This window comes from Mustela nivalis (genome assembly GCF_964662115.1).
Source record: "Mustela nivalis genome assembly, chromosome: 1".
Taxonomy (NCBI): Eukaryota; Metazoa; Chordata; class Mammalia; order Carnivora; family Mustelidae; genus Mustela; species Mustela nivalis.
This window is the reverse complement of record NC_139020.1, coordinates 41,070,159-41,087,944: the sequence shown is the minus strand read 5'-3', so window position 1 is coordinate 41,087,944 and position 17,786 is coordinate 41,070,159. Positions and strand designations below refer to the sequence as shown.

Below are 17,786 nucleotides of genomic sequence, written 5' to 3'. Positions count from 1 at the left end.
TTCCCAGTGGTTCAGATATATTATTAATCATTGGACCACTGTTTGATGACTCAAGAAATGTGATTTAGAGTATATAAGAATTCCAGGTTCAACATTATGTATTTCACCACAGCCTTTATAATCACATTTTCTAGAAAAAGGACAGGGAAATGTAATAAATATATAGCCATACACAGAGATTTATCTTGTAATTATCAAATAAATGTTGGCTTTAAATTGAAATATTTTCTTTCAAACATAAAAATTATTCATCAATGATAAAAATATTAAAACTCATTGGGGTGCCTGGCTGGCTTAGTCAGTAGAGCATACAACTCTTTATTTTGGGATTGTAAATTTGAACCCCACACTGGATATAGAGAGTACTTAAAATTTTTTTTTTTTTTTAATTATTGAGGGGCAACTGGGTGGCACATTTGGTTTATTGACTGACTCAATTTTGTCTCAGGCTGTGATCTCAGGGTGCTGGGATCAAGCTCCATGTGGGGCACCAGACTCAGCATAGTCTGCTTGAGATTTTCACCCTCTTCTATAGCCCTTCACCCCACTTGTTCCTGTGCTCTCTCTTTCAAATAAATAAATCTTTAAAAAATATTGAAATTTAATTCATTTTCAAAGGAAATGCTATTATTTCCCATTACCAGTAATTGTATCTCACATATTCTGTCTCATTTCCAAAAAATTAAAAACACACTCCAATACATGAGTGTGATATATAAAATCAAAATCTTTGACCTTAGCAGCCAGCGCTCATTATTAATATGTAATCAGAATCAGAATGGAAGCAAAAAAGCATACACAGCAGGAGGTAAACTGAAAAAAAAATTGACAAATATGTTTCATTATTCCCAGGAAAAAAGACTAGAATCATCTTTGATTAGAAATAAAATGCTTTGGTTTTAGATTTTCATGTAATGTACCTAACTAGCTGATTGAAATTAGAGTATTTTCTGTGGTTTACTATTAAATCATATAAAAATACAGGACAGTATTTTCCAGATTCCATTTTAATGAAGACATTATTCATTTTAAGAATGATCCCTATTAGGATGCTTGGGCAGCTCAGCTGGTTAAGCATCAGACTCTTGATTTCAGCTCAGATCATGATCTCAGGGTCGTGAGACAGAACCATATATGGCTCTAGGCTCAGTGTGGAGTCTGCTTGTCCCTCTCCCTACTCCTCTGCTCCTTTGCCAACTCTCTCTCTCTCACACATAAATATATATATTTTTTAATGATCCCTATCACACCCACTGGTCTATAAATTAAGGAGGGCAGGGGCCAACTCCATGTTGTATGTAGTTCTAGCAGCACCTAGCAGACTGCCAATTAAAACTGATCACATGACTATCATTTCAGGGTGCCTAAGGATAATCTCTCTCTCCAAAGTCAGGCTAAGAAGCACATTCTCCAAGTCTTCCTTACCAACCATACTCCAATCTTAGTACACTGAATGCTTTACGTTACTTTACACTTTTAAATTTTATTTGTGTTTAATTCAAAACAAAATTTAATAGTTTTTAAAACAGGAACAGCTGAAAAATACAGCATAGGCTATACAGCCAACAATATACCATCCACTTAAAACTAATTATCATTGTATATCAACTATACTTCAAAAAAAAAAAAAAGACAGGAATGATATTTCTACTCTTTCTTATTTTATTCAAAGGTGGTTTGTAAAATAAGTGCAGTAACAATTAATAAATATGTAATCTGAATGTGCTCAGTTTGATTTTGCAAGGACAGCTTAGATATTTTTCCCTTTTCAATCTTTCTACATTTTATTTATTTTCTTTTCTATTTGCAAAAATTAAGACCTTGTGTATAATAATGAATTGAGTTGATAATACCAAGATTCTCATTTCTACTTTAAGATAAATGCCTTTCATGTTTTACTACTGAATACAATGTTGTAAGATTTTTGTTTTGTTTTGTTTTATGGTTTTTACATACATTTATCAGGCATACATATTTCCATGTAGGATGTGCTGAGAAACACTTTTTAACTAAAATGTTTATTTTCTGTATCTATCGAGATTGACTTTTTCTTTTCTATCTACGTTGTGAATTTCTAGAATGATTTAATAGCAAACCAACTTTGCATTTTTGGCATAAACCAAACTTGAGCATTACATAGTATCTTTTTTGATAAAATTATTAACTATGGCTTTATAATTATTCCAGTGTTACTGAATTTTTGTTCACACATTGCAGTTTTTTTTTTCTCCCTCTGAAAAATATTCTTGTATGATTTGGTGTCAAAGATATCCTCAGCCTCATGAGTAAGGGATGTTTCTTTTTCTCACTTTTTGCAAGAATTTGTGTATGATCAGAATTATACAGACAGTTATTAAACAAGTGTATAATTATGGTTCTTCCTTTAGGAGAGTTATTGTATATTTAAAAATTTAAAATTGATCTTTGGGCAGATGTAAGTCATGCTCTAACAAATGTTGTTAAGTTGCATTTAACCTTTCAAAAACATCATAAACCTATCTAAATGGGGAAATACACAAAAACAAATTCTTTTTTAAATTCAAGTGTGGCCAATTCAACCAAAAAATATAAACGGTCAATGTTGAAGAAATAAGGAAAATTCTTAAATGTGTAAAAATTGCATTCCCTGTCTTATATTTTCTCTAATATATTTGAAAGATTTTCCTAATTTCATTGTTGTGGATACTTGGATAGAGATGGTCTCAACTCCTTTCTAAAATTAGTCATGAATGTACCCTTGAGACAAGTGCAGAAGAACACTGTCAGAGAGAAGCAAACAGGACATAGCAAGAAATTGGCGTGGTCAACATAGAATGACATTTTATTTCAGCAATATCTTTATCATATGCACAGGAGATAGAAAGGTGCAAATAAATGACTAAGACTTTGCTGTAAAGTGAATGCTCACATCAGTATAGAAATGTTTTAATTATGAGAAACTGTCCAAATGTTCTGCTTACTGTATTCCTTAATGATGTAAAGTTACAATTACACTAATTATTATTTTTCTAGTTTTCAGAAAATAATCCCTCCCAAATACCAACAATACCACATCAACCTTATCTAATATAATTCCTTCTATTTCACTTGGTAAAAAATGGCCAATGTGGGTCTTCTTGAAGTATGAACATTATTTGACTAATGGTGTGATGGCAGAAATATCAAACATTTGCTAAAAATAAGTTCCATCTTTTTGAACTTCGACTAAAATTGATAACACATGTTAGTACCAAGTTCTGAGCAGAGACTATGCCCCCAGCTTTCTGCTACTTTGAAGATCAGAGACTCTCTCACCTTCTCTTGTTTAAGACCATCAAGCTCAAAACTTATTACAATTGTTTATGGTTCAATTCAAATAAATGGAAATATAATGATTGAATAAAGGGCTTTCTCTAAATGACTTGAAAATGATACTTTATAACAGATGTAGTGTTTCAAACATATAATTAATAGAAATATTGAGAAGAATTATTATTGAGCAAAACAAAAGGAATTGCTTTCAAGAATTTTTCTTTTCTATACAGCCAAGATTAATTGATAAATTCTCAAACTTACCAGGAGTAATAATTTAGGTTTTCACAGGTCTATTTCACTTAATAAAATATATACCTATATAATCTTACTTGACCTTTAAGGTATCTGGAAATAGTGAAGTAGAACTTCTATTCTGAATCAGAAGGGAAGAAACTGAGTCTCTGTGAGTGCTTTGATTTGCCACAGGACTCACAACCAGTTGGGTTGAGTCAAAACTTGAACTATTACACTCTAATTCTTAATCCAGATACTGATATAATTGGTTTTCTTCTGTAAACACAATTTTGTTTATTAAATTGTAAGCTATGCCTCACTCGTGTGTGTGTGTGTGTGTGTTTATGAACTTTACAATTAGATCGTTCTAGCAGTCATATATTCCCAGGAAAAAAAGAAAATAATAGCAGTGAATGAATAGCTTCTGGTGACCAAAATTGCCTTATTTATATGTTAAATGAAACATATTAACTTCATTTTAAGTCATTTCTATTTCCTCTCAGATGTTATAGGGTACCAGACTTAGAGATTTTAAATATGTCAGAGGTTCAAAATCTTATCTAGTTTTGCTACTCTATTATGTTTGCACTATACAAGATGACTGGGATCTATATAGTCAAATTTGGCAACCTCTTACATGCTTATTTGACCTGGGAGAGTTATCAAATTTAGAACTTTCACCCCAAGAATAAGGCAGTTGTAATTCACATTAGAATGTTATAAAATCAGACTTCAATAAGGCATTTAATGTGTAATACCTATGATTTTAAAAAATTTTTTCCTTAATGCATTCTTTTTCTGCAGTTTGGTCTTGGGTATTATTTTATGGATTTCTTTGTCAGCTGGCCATAATTAATATTTGATTATTTCATTTTTATATTTAAAGAAAACCCGCCATAATGATTATGGTTTAATGTTGCTCATCATTCAGTGAATGAATTTATAGGTAACAGCTAGCAAAATATAATGGGTCATTTCCAATAATTTAATAACACTGGAAACCAAAAAGTCAATTTACATTTGATAACATGTAAAAGCCTATCAATAAACAAATTTAAATCTAATATTTATTTTGATAGTCACTTTTATCTCATTCTTTATTAAGTGTAGGTGTTGGAAAAGTTAGGTGGTAGATAATTCTGTCCATGCTAAAATATGATGATGTTTTCCATCACTCCCTGACTGATGCAAGCAGTTATACAGTTGTGCTTCCTTGAAGCATGCGTTCAATTTAATGAACCAACACCAAAGAAAGACCTATAGGTAGAAGATACTGCTCTTTTTTCCATCTAATCAATCAATCAATATTTTTAAATTCCTTAACATTGGTAAGTTAAGAATCTAGTATGATCCAGTTTCTATTTTTATCACTCCTTAAAAATAACACGGACTCTTTCCCTTTATGAGAGTTCACATTTTGTTTTAGGTATTAAGAGTTATTAATTCTTTCCAGAAAATTTTTTAAGCTTGAGGGATTTCTTGCTATGATCAAATTATTAGAGAAATTTAAAAAAATCAAGATATAAAAGAAGTAAAATACAAAATTAAAATTAGAAACTTTTTGTCCATTGTTAGGGACAAGAGGTAAAACCAACAGACCAAGTTTCCAATGCTATTTCCAGGAATTTCTATTTAGATAAGCTGCTTGCTCTTTACGGGTTATCATTTGTTCTAATGCAAATGGAATTATTGTATCTAATTCACAGAGTAGTGATAATAATGAAATGACATCCATAGTACAATGTCAACTCAAAATACAATACAATAGTCAACTCAAAAAGAAAACCTTATGAAAAAAATCTTATGAAAATTAAGTTAAAAGAAAAACGGCCATACAAGTAAAAATGAGCTTCCTCCCCAAGGGGTGTGCTCGCAATCTGAAGGACAACCACTTGGTGAGGATGATATAAAAGGGAATAAATGGCTAATTGATTATTAAAATCCCAGTGAGACATAATTCTTAATTCTATAGGCATTAAGTAGTATGGTCTTGCCCTGGAGGAACAAAGGATTTGAACATTTTCCCAATCTTACTACTACTAGCAGTGTTTTTATTATTAATTTAAAAAATAGTTAAAAATGCTCTTCATCAGAAAATATTTCAGAGTTACTACTAGTATGGCCTAATATTAGGAGTACGAAGGGAAACATGCTTCTTACCATACTTAATATGGGCTTACAGTTTATGGTTTAGTTCTACATTACTCAGTTCTTAATCCCATTTATTATATAAGAAAACTCCAAAGGAAATCAAAGTACATTTCAATTATACCATGCTCTTGTGAGAAAGGAACTGCCTTTTTAGTCACACTAAGATGAGAATAGGTATTAGTGCCATTTGGAAAGAGCTCCTTGTAATGTTAAAGAAAAATATCATCGTGAAAAATATAATGTGTAATGTCTGTTGGTAACCATAGAATATGTAAATGTGGTGCCAATGAATTATCCCCTAAAGGATGCCAAATTTCCTGCCATATGTTGTCTTTTGCTCTAAGTAGTTTGCTGCCAATTTAGTTTATTCTTCATCCTGTGCTCTAAAATATTGAGGAAAAAAAACAATCCTAGAGCATTCTCAAGAGGTTTTCATTGGTACTGGAGCCAAAAATCACATACCTGCCTCACGGGATTCCTTTTGAGTCCGGCTGGAGAAACTATCATGGAAATAAGTTCAGATCTCTATCATGGGCAGTGAGCCAGAGTTTCCCCAGACCAGTCAAAAATCCATCTGGGACTCTAGATTAGAATTATTTCAAATCCACAGAGAACCAGGAAAAGGCCTAGGGTCTAATGTGATCCCAATCTTTACAGCTCGGAAGCAGTCCCCAAACTCCCATAATTTTCCTAAAATCAAGGGAGTAAAGATTTGGAAATTTAACTGAAACTGGTGAACAGTAAAAGAAAAGGCAGCTAGCTGGGAGTTCCCAGCAATTCCTGTCAAAATCGAGTCATCGTTTTTCCTTCTTACTCTACATAACAGAGACTTCTCCACAATTCACTTCTTAACTGTCTTTTCATCAATGTGTCTTAATACCGACCAATTTTTTTAGCTTCTATTTTTTCTAATTTTTTAAAGATCTAGAATAGCACTTTCAATATAAAACTACTTAAATATCTTTGTTCTTTTGTCAAAGAAAGACATGTTAACCCCAAACTAGTCTTTCTGTTAAGACTGACACTTATAAAAAAAAATCAAAAATCAAAATTCTTTAATGATTGAGTTTAGCTTTAAATAACCTCTGCTCAACAAAGGCAAAAATCTGTCTTTTGACTTGACTTACTCTTAGTAACAACTCCCTCTAGTCGAATAATGTTGGGATGGTCAAACTGTCCCATAATACTTGCTTCTCCCAGGAAGTCTCTCCTCTGCTTTTCTGTGTAGCCCACCTTCAGGGTTTTGATGGCCACTGAAATCTCTTTTTTTGAAGGAAGCTTTAAGCGACCACTGCACACTTCTCCAAATTCACCTGTTAGAAGAACAGAACCACAACAAAAGGTAAGGACTTACATAATAAAAAGGTATCAGTAAAGAGTAACTCTTTCCCCTCAATAATCCCATTCAAAATATTTATACCTTTGACCCACAAGATGTACTCTGTAGGCTTTCAACTTATTTCAGAAGACGGTAATCAGAGAATCCCTAAGAAACCTCAGGGGATCCACACCCTATGGAAAATGGACCTTGTAAGTGGCCTCATACATTTTTAAGTACCACATTGTGATAAAAAAAAAATATGAAAGAAACAGAGGAAAGTCGAATGCCATATCTAATAGGGTTTTAACTCCTATTCTCATAGCTACCATTTCCTGAGGTTGATCAGCAGAGCAACACAGATATTATGGGTTGAGCAATGGATTAAATTTCAGATGTTTCCAGCCATTCTGTTATTACTAAGAGAATCAGTTTAGTGATATACTCAGACTCTCTGAAAATGAGAACAGTAGCATCTGCTATCAATTCATTTTATTGGAGTATTGGCATGTCACATTACTGACATACTAGTTGTAAAATTCTCTGAGCTTCTGGAAGGAAGAAGAAAATACTAGTATCAAAAAAGGGTAAAAACCTTTTCTATAGAATTACTATAAATATTTTCTTTGATTCAGTATCTCCAATAAAAAACTTGTCTTAAATGCATGATTAACCCAGAATTTACTAAATATGGAGTGTTGCTGACTTTTAAATAGTCTAAGTGAACTAATATAAAACTGCCTAGAAATAGTTGTGGTGCTAACTTCATATATATTGTTATTAAGAAGATTTACCCATAACTCTTCATCATGTTTTGAGCTCCCTGACGGTAGACATGCTTTACATTCATTTCTCTCACCCACTGCTTGCCATGGTAATTGCCACAAAATAGTGTCACCCATAGAACGTTCCTTGTTCATAGAGGAAATCCTAATATTATGTGGATTTGTACAATACCTTAAAAATGTGTTTTCTTTTTAAATATCAAATAAGAGATTTTTCTGAAAAGGTTTAATTACATTGTTAGGGTACTATGGAATGGAAGAGCATTCTTGGTCCAGCCTTCTCGCTGTGAGTTTTTGTACAAGCTCCATGTCCCATGGCCCAGCCAGAGAAAAGCTGTCAAGAAGTGAGATGTTTCTTTCCTATATTTTGTTCAAACAAGTGGTTCAACTCACAAAAGCAGCAGGTTATCCTATTGATTTACCAGCTGCATTACTAGGAACGGCTCGCTTCTCTCCAGGAAGCTCTAAACTCTCCCAGATTTGACCCTTTCTCGGGAATCCAGTTTCCAAACTGGTGGTTTTTGGAATCAGTTTCCAAAACAATGACTTATGCTGTAACTGGTCAAATTCATTTAACGTCCAAAAGCAGTTACTTATACATTTTTTAATAAATACTCATCAATTGGCAACAGTTTGACAAGATATATTGAAAAACACAGAGTTATAATACTAAATAAGACAGATTTCATTTCTTACCTTTGAGGGAGTATAGAGAAGATAGTGGTATCTGTAGCTAGAGTGTTCTTTCAGATTACAGGGAGAATCAGGGACAGAATTTGAGAACATTCATTGACTTTTTGAAATCCCAAGTAGAATATGTCATTATAGAGTGTATTCGGAAGAGAAGTTATGATGCAAAGTAAACCACTGTTAGAATATGTAAGCAGGAGTAAAGGCTGCAGGGAGTGGCTCAGTGATCTACCTTCTGCTCAGGTCATGATCTTGGGTTCCTGGGATCCTGACTTGGGCTCCCTGCTCCATGGGGAGTCTGCTGCTTCTCCTGCAACCCCTCCTTGTGCACATGCATGCGCTCTCTCTTTTGCGTGCACGTACACCCAGAAATAAATGTATTTTTTTAAGAATTAGGATTCCTTTCATGATACTGGGTTATTAGAACATTTCCAGAGAGCTCCAGTTCATGTTGTATAACATTAATTTTGAGTAAACCATAAGGAATCATCCACAATAAGCTTTAATTTTCTCTAAGTTCTGCCATCATCATGAGCCAATATGCTGTAATGCATCATGTTTTAAATTTTGATGTTATCATCACTTATTTCTAGACAATAAATCACTTGTCAACAGATTGCAGGACAGACAGTACAGAACTGTGGACAGAGTATGGATTCTAGGGTCTAATTGCCTTGGTAACTTCTTTTGCCTTGGTAACTTCTTAGCCATGTGATTTTAAGCAAGCATCTTAATCTCTCTATTATTTTGTCTCCTGTCTGTAACTTGGGAGCACCAACTGTGTCTAACTCATGAGGTGTTTGTGCAAATAAAAGAATGAATATTATGTAAAGACACATAGTAAGTATCATCTACGTGTTGGTCACTATTTTCCTCTCTGAGTTCAGACCCACCTTAAGAAGGATAAATTACCTATCTCTAAAAAGTTAGATCAAATTGAAGCACAAATATAAAAATGATTTTTAAACTGTCAAATTCTGTATTGATGTGAGAATAGGTGGTTGTGATGATGATGGTGGTAGCAAGGTTAATGTCACCTTAGACAAGTATTTGTGAAGGACAGCATTTTGTGAGAGTACCTCACTGGGACCATCAGAAGAAGAGTTTGAATTTCAAGTTGGTTAATTAGAGTTCCTTTCTTTCTTCTCAATGGGATAACCAACATATGTAAATGTCTATCTACCTCCAAAATTCAGAAAATGATGTTTCAGTAATGGTAATTAAAAAAAAAAAATTGAAATGTGATTGTTTCACCATACAAATACTAGAAATGGTCACCAGTATATTTTACTAAACATAGAAATATTAAATATTAATTCAGTTCTCTTTATATTAACTTAAACAACAGTGTTGAAAAAATTAACAAAGATTGGCCAAACACAAGGCTGGATTTTACATGGTCTAATACAATTAACTTTGAGCCCCCCAAAAAAACAAAAAACAAAAAATAGATCCTTTCATTCCCATCATTTCTAGGTAAAAGCACAACTACAATAAGATCCTTGGAAATAATTGCTTGATTTTTTAAATCCAGTAAGTATAGCAGTTTTTATTTGTCCTTTCTGAGAATGGACACACTGTATTCTGATTTAAGATACACAGTGCAAAATTGTTCAAAGTAAAATTTCTTACACTCGTGTCATTTAAAATAGAAGAAAAAAATCTACTTGTATTTAAGTAGAATGACATTCTGCCTTCAAATTCCACTCTCCTTCTACCGTTTTAACAAGAGAAGCATAATAAAAATATATATGGAACAATGTTGATGTGTCAGGTAAGCAATGTTCAAGAATTATCTCAATCCTCACAAAAATGTTAGATGAAGGCGTTACTGTCATTATTAATGTCTAGTATGAACTTTGAAATTGGAAAGTACAACATTCAAATTTTGGTTTTCAATTAATAATTATGTGACTATAGGTCATTCAAATTTTTAGCTCATCTGGTGAAATGGAGACGACGCCTACCCAAATGGCTAATAAAATTAAATACCATGTGAATGCCTAATAGGATAGGGAATTAAATGAACATATTCTACTTTTAGAAATTTTCAGTATTTAGATTTTGAAATAATGGTTGGATGGAGGAGTAAAACTGGAAATTTGAGTCATTCTGAATTCCAATATTAAAAAAATTACTACTTTGAGTAAGTCAATTTGTGGTTCAGTTTTAATTCTGTTATTCTCAATATGGGCATAATTCTTCTAATTAGCCAAAGTATAAATAAAAGTTTCCCTTATACCTATTTCTTTTTATAATATATCCTACAGAAAATTAGAGAATTATCTCACATATGTAGAGTTTTTCTGCATATTTAATTGACTGAGAAAGTTCTGTCTTTGACTGAAAGATTCAGTACTAAAGCAATTGGAAGATAGATGCTAATCAGTTTAGCATAACTATTAAATTTTTATCAACAATATTACTTTTAAAATTTAAAAGGACATAGGAAATGAGTAAGTGTATAAATGAAAGAAGGCTGGCCAGGAATACATTGTTACTGAAGTTGTGGTGGAAATGGGTACTATTATACTATATTCTCCATTATTATACAATTTCATCTACTTTTGTAGATAGTTTACATTTTTCAAAACAAAATTTTAAGAAAAATTGATAGCTTTCAAAATCTCCATCTACTATTCTGTCTTGGTGATGACAAACCCTGAAAGGCAAATCAAGACAGACTAGAATTGGCTGGATTCAATATTATACTGAAATCTTCCAGGAGAAGTGTAATCGACCTTGAAGATATACTTGTTTGCAAACAAAACAGGCACAGTATTATTGCCCTGAATGTGGCAAATGAGGATATTGGCTACAAAAACCTGAAAATGGGGCATATGTCTATTTTTTTTACAATATGTTTGAAGAGAGAAATGAAATAAGATGTTTGTCCTGATCTTTAATGAGTGTCGGGGATTATTAAATGAGTTAGTATAAGGAGCATTTCTTCATTTATCAGATACCATTTTTATTTTTTAAAATTTTTTAAAAGATTTTATTTATTTACTTGACAGACAGAGATCACAAGTAGGCAGGCAGAGAGAGGGAGGAGGAAGCAGGCTCCCTGTGGAGCAGAGAGCCCATGAGGCTCCATTCCAGGACCCTGGGATCATGACCTGAGCTGAAGGCAGAAGCTTTAACCCACTGAGCCACCTAGGTGCCCCTATCAGATACCATTTTTAATGTGTTTTGTCTCCACCACACTGTTCTATATATCTGGCATTATCAATAACATTGACATATTTAATTTTATTAATGCAGAGAGTCCCAAAGTTCAAGGTCCTGATGTGTTTGTCTGGTCTTCTGGACACTGGCTGAGCCTAAATGGGTTTCTCCTCCTCACATCGGTTGAGTGTGCAAAGTCTTTGTGCTACCTTTGCCCCTGAGTTTTCCATGCTGGGAAGCAGTGCACTCTTGTGGGGCATTAATACCAGCACGACAAAAAGCCCCCATGTCACAGAGAAGTTTACAAAGCAGAACTACACAAATGAAAGAGAGTAATCAATATATATTTGTTCCAATTGCATTCATAGATATACTATGAGTATGTATATTCTTAAGTCTTAGATTGTGGAAAAGGAAGCTCATACTCTATTCTCCTTTTATCAATTGCTAGTTCCATATTTTAATATTACCTGCTCATGTGAGTTTTAGGAAGATAAAATATGAATAAAGTTGGAGGGGAAGATTTAGTAAATTATCGTTTTATTTAGATAATATGAATTACTCAGACTGTCCTGTTTGAATAGCAAATGCCGCTAGAATTCCAAACACTGGTTTGATGTACAGAAAGAGAAACAGAGAAATTATATGCACATCTGTGTAAAGAAGCATCAGTCATATATATAGTACTTGCCAAAAACATGATTCGATACGTTATGTATAATTCAATGAGTTAATTTCTCAATTTTTCTATTTCCTACATCAACTTTGCTTTTGTTTTTAAAACAATATTGACTAAGGAGATGATGGAATGAAACTATTGTACAATATTTATTTTTACTTTTAAGTAGTAGTTTTTATTCAATTGCACACTGCGTGTTTGTATTTGTCCATATGTTAATGTGTAAATGTGAAAATATCGTTATTTTATAAGTATAATTTTTATTGGAAATATGAATCTGCTTTAAAAATCCATAGGTGTTTGTTAATGGATCTATGATTGACTAGATTCATGATTAGAATGAAGAGATGTCTATATGAAGGCAAGCTTCAGCGCAATGAATTAAGACTATACAAAGTTACAGGCAAATATTAAAATGAACCATTTAAACTGTTCACTCAAAAATAGTTTTGAATAAATTTGAATAAAATGTGTCATTTATGATTTTATTTTGTGTTGTCTCTTTTTTTAATTCTGAAGAGCATTCTAAAATTACCTTTTTTACAAAATCAAATTTTCACTTTGTGAGCTTGTTTAAAGTAAGACACTTTCATCCTGTTATCCCCTTTTCAGCCAAATAGGCTTTGTGACACATGATCAGCACAGCCCCGGGAGGACTGAGCTCTTGCGGCTGCTGGCTCTGAAATTCAATAAATAAAAAGCTGGCCATGGTCTGTGAGTCTGTAAGTCTGGCACCTTTGAAATCATTACATTCTGTTAAATGCTCCTTCATTTATTTATTGCCTGCCTTTGATCATGAAATCAGGGGGGAAAATGTCCCTTTTCATAGCAGTATAACTTAGGCTTGAGAACTTGAGTGATCTCAGACGGCATTATTATTCATAGTTGTAAACTTGTAATTAACACAGGGTTGGGGGTGAGATTATTTTGGTGGTTACCTGCTCCAACAACTTTGTCAATGGATATGTTGGTGGCATCCAACTCCTTAGCAAACTCGTGAACTGCTTGGGTAGGGTCTTCGTATGTATGTGGGTCAACGTAAGTCCTGAGACCTGGAAGTTTTACTGTTTAAGGGAAGGAAGAAAGGCATTATTATAGCTAGATTTATTTAAGTTTTATTGATGCAATTTCATAATCACATTATCAGTGGAAAAAAAAAACCCATTACAAAAAAGTACACCCACTTTAGTTTATTCTCAGGTATCATGGCAATTGGCAGACAGAGAAGTTGAATTAAGTACTGAACCACTTAAGAAACAAACTTTCCCATAATGAAACAAAAGAGGAAACACAATGAACTTTCTCTGAAAAAGCATTAGAAGGAAAATGAACTTTCAGAAAGGGGAATCTCAATGAAAGGATGGTTCTGGATTGAGTAGACCCAGTAATTATTACCAGAAGCATGAGTGAATGAATACCATCACACTATTACACATTTATGATTCTACAAAGCCTGCAGTAAACAGATATTTATAACAAGGCCACATCTGACAATAAATCAAAGTTTGTGAAATAATTTCATAAGGTGGAATGGCAGCTATAATTACAGACAAATTAATTAAAGAACATAAAACATCATGGTTTTTGTCTGACACTATTCTCCTTTTAGTAACATTCACAATCAAAATTTCACATTGCTATTGTAGGTCTTCTTAAACCTGTGAGAATATGTATATATAATGTGAGTATTAAATGCATGTACTATTACGTGCATGTACAATTAACTGAAATCTTATTGTATAATTTTTCAACATAGTTAAGGACAATATAGATTCTCTGTAAGTTTAATAATGGTTCTAAGAAGCTAAATTCCAAACATAAATTACATTTATAGTTTATTTTATATAAACCTCCTTCATCATATATGCACTTATTTAATTATTCTGAAGGCAAAATTTTTTGTGATGATCTATAATTAAAATAGCATGGGTGGAAGATTCAGAAGAATCATTTTGGATCTGATTTTATATTAATGAGAGTCCTACCATTTGGAAAAATAAGTTATATTAGAAAAAATTTGGAATATTCAATAAATGAATTTTCTCTAAAGTAAAACTATTTTTTCTTTTTTGAGTAAGCTGTATGCCCAATGTGGGGCTTGAACTCACAACCCTGAGTTGTGAGTCACATGCTCTACTTGAGCCAGCCAGGCACCCCCTAAAACTAAATTTTAAAAAAGGGAGACGAGGCTCTATTAAAGTACTCAAACATGCTCTAACATTAAAGAATATTGTGTATGTACTAATATGATGGATTTTTACTTTTAATTTTGGTAACATTGGTAAAAAAAATATTGGTAACATTGTTTTAGCAAGGAGCAGGGATGACAAATAGTGATATATTTTTTCATTTATCACACTATATTATCAAAAGACTTTTTTAATACTAAAGTAACAAAATCAGATGTTATCCTTTCCGGTTTAATTTTTTATTGAAAGAATCTTAATGAAAAATGCAACTGAACATTCTGTGATGACCAAAGACTTCTTCAACTCCATTTTGGACTTTGCATGAAATGGGTGCAAAGACTGAAGACCACAATTATTCTGGAAAGCCTTCAGCTCAATGGACATTAGGCCAACAGGTCTAGCATTTCATAGTGTGGGCTGAGAAAGAATTAGTTCATTGACCTATAGGACATCTTTATAAATGACATGGTTATACCACATAATAATTTATGTTCCTGCAAAGTATCCATAAACGTTTTGAGTAATGAAATAGAAGCATACAAAAAAATGGATTATAAAAATAAATGGTGGTTAGGGAGTAAAAAATCAGTTGTCCTCAGCTATGTTTTCAGATTATTTTAGCTATGTTTAGCTGTTTTCAGATGACTATAGAGTGGGTTTGGGAGAGTTGGGAAACAAATGGAGAAGAAAGTCTAACACTCGTCCTACTCAAGCCTGTGTTGACAAGGAGCGCCACCATAGTGCCACCTCTCCATCCTGAGGCCAAGTGCAGATATTTCAAGAAGACATATCTAGGGAGTTACATCCACAGAAATGGGGAAGTGACAAGTCCTTTGCTCTGGCTTGGGCAAACTGTGGATTAAAATAGCTTTTGAAGGTAAGAACTGTTACTTTTGAAGCTTTTCTACTTTGAACAGCTCAGCAAAAAGAATAAATGAGGTGCCAGAGAAAGAAGGCTCTTTCTATTTTCTATTTCTATTTCTTGCTATTCAGGCACCTGGCATGAGTGCCTGTTATGTGGTTAAGGTCCAATAAATGAGAGAGACTTTTTGTCGTTTTAAGTATTTTCATGTTAAGAATGTTCATTCACAATTATTAATGTAAATGAGGTTTCTAGAGACAGAATTTGGGCTCAGAAGTGTCCATTCCTTTTGAGCTCCCAGATCAGTTTGCAAGCTTCTGCCATTATTGAAAACATTATTGCTTCCTATCAAAATAGATGGCCGAGCCACTCATTAGGACAGTGGTCTTCTATAGTTTATTATTACACTAAACCTATTTCAATATTATCAGTATCAAAACACTTTACCCTTAAAACAAGCAAACAGATTAAGGAAAGCTCTCATACTTTTCTTGCTTAGGTTAAGGAAAACAGTAAAAGTAACTGTAGACTTACATAAAAAGTCAGAAAATAAAATGTGTCAGAATCTTTTCATGAAGTCAGTTTGGTTACATTTTAATGAAGGCTTGCCTCAAAGTTTGGCTAGGCTATATGATCATTCTATTTTGATTCGTCTCTAGTAGATTGTAAGGTAAAGAACTAGTAAGGTAAGGAAATTAAGTATTACTTTTCAAGGAAAGAGAAACATTTTTAAAGATAAGGTAAAAATCAAGCTTTTCCCCCAAAATGAAAATTTTTCTTGTAAACAATTACAAATGTTTTACTTTGCTCACCTCAAGGAAATGAAGTTGGAAGCGATTTACTAGCATCAGAATTTGCAAAGACCATAATAAAATGAGCTGTCAGAAGCAAAGCCTCAAACATTTATAAATAAGCATTGGTTTTAAACAGCCTTGAAAGTGTTCTTAGAGTTACCTCTCATACCTGGCAGCCCTAGGGTAATATATGTATTACTAAATAATCTGAAAATTCAATATCATTTCCAACTAAAATCAATCAATCTCGTTTCAATGAAGTAAAATCATATATATTGCTTTTTTTATCCACACAAAGTTTAGGGAACAATACAAATATAAACATACACACATCCCCAAGTAAAATAGCCTGTTCACTGTGGGAGTTTGGCTGCTGACTTTTAACTGCTGACCCTAGAGGTTCCAGGAATCAGGTGATGCAGGATACAAGGCACATAATCCCTTCACACCAATAATTAAGGGCAACATACAGAGTAGCTGGGCTGTGTCAAGAAAACCAGATAATAAACACATGCACACGTGTTAAGCTGCACTACTTTACAGCTCGTTCTGTGCAAACACAATAATTTACATTTCCATTTTACCAGCATGAGTTGCCCTAAGGATAGCAAAAAATAAAAAGACCTAGCCAGAGAGGGCAAGGGGACAGGATCTTAGGAGGTGAAACACATTTCTTTCCTTTTGAAGCAATATTATAGGATTTGTAACAAGGCTGGAGGGAATAGTTCATAGCTAGAGCTTTTTAAAGTAATACCAAATAAATGGTCTGAAATAAACCAGCTGTAGCATTAAGACGCAGAAAGTTTATGACATGCACATAAGTTACCTTATGCCCTTATAGCTAGGATAAAATGCATTTCTCTTTTGTTTGTCTGTCATAAGAATATTGTGCATTTGAAGAAAATTAAAGTCTCAACCAACTCTCCCAGAAAAACCAACAGCTAAAACAGACTGGAGTGATAGAGGGACCTGTTTACAAGTGGGTTACAGAAATTTATCATTGTTCCAAATTCATGAGATTTACAATTTTGATATAAAAAAAAGTATGGTTTTGCTCTAAAGACAATATTTACATTGACTATCTAACCCAAATTAAGAACAACTTAATCCACAGGAATGTAACTGCTTTAATTTATGCATGGTGACTGGGACTCTGTGTTTTTGGGGATGATGAAAAAAGCTAGACAAGTATCCTGTAATTTGTTCATTCATTCTTTTACGACTTCTGAGTTGGTAACCTAACTAATCTGAAATGATGAAGTGAGTCTACTAAGAATGTACTACTTTGGCTTTTGTGAATTATTCTGTAAGGACTACAAACAGAAAATGTTCTCTGTAAACTCTGTCGCGGTGTTCACATTACATCAATTTACATTTCGGAAGACTTTTTTTTTTTTTTTTTTTTTCAAGCCACTGTATGCCCCCTGCATGTTAGCTACAGGTAATCAAGCTTTTACTTGAGTTATAACGAGAGCTATAATTTTTAGATGCAAAGCCACTGACTGATACAAAGTATGATGCTGAATTGACAATAATTATACAAGGCAACGGTGAATTCCAAAGGAAGTAATGTATACAAGAACACATTACTTATATTGAGATTATTTGAAAGCACATAAATC

General features: G+C 33.1%; 1 protein-coding gene across 2 annotated transcripts in view; it reads right to left on the bottom strand.

The window, feature by feature from the left end:
- EPHA3 (EPH receptor A3) overlaps positions 1–17,786 on the bottom strand; it is a 364,189-nt gene that overhangs the window by 49,866 nt on the left and 296,537 nt on the right. For both annotated transcript variants that reach the window (XM_082745038.1, XM_082745039.1), the window contains exons 10-11: positions 13,258–13,383; positions 6,807–6,992 (exon numbers count right to left, since the gene is read on the bottom strand). In XM_082745038.1, coding sequence (XP_082601164.1) covers positions 6,807–6,992; positions 13,258–13,383 — 312 coding nt within the window. The remainder of the gene's footprint in view (positions 1–6,806; positions 6,993–13,257; positions 13,384–17,786) is intronic.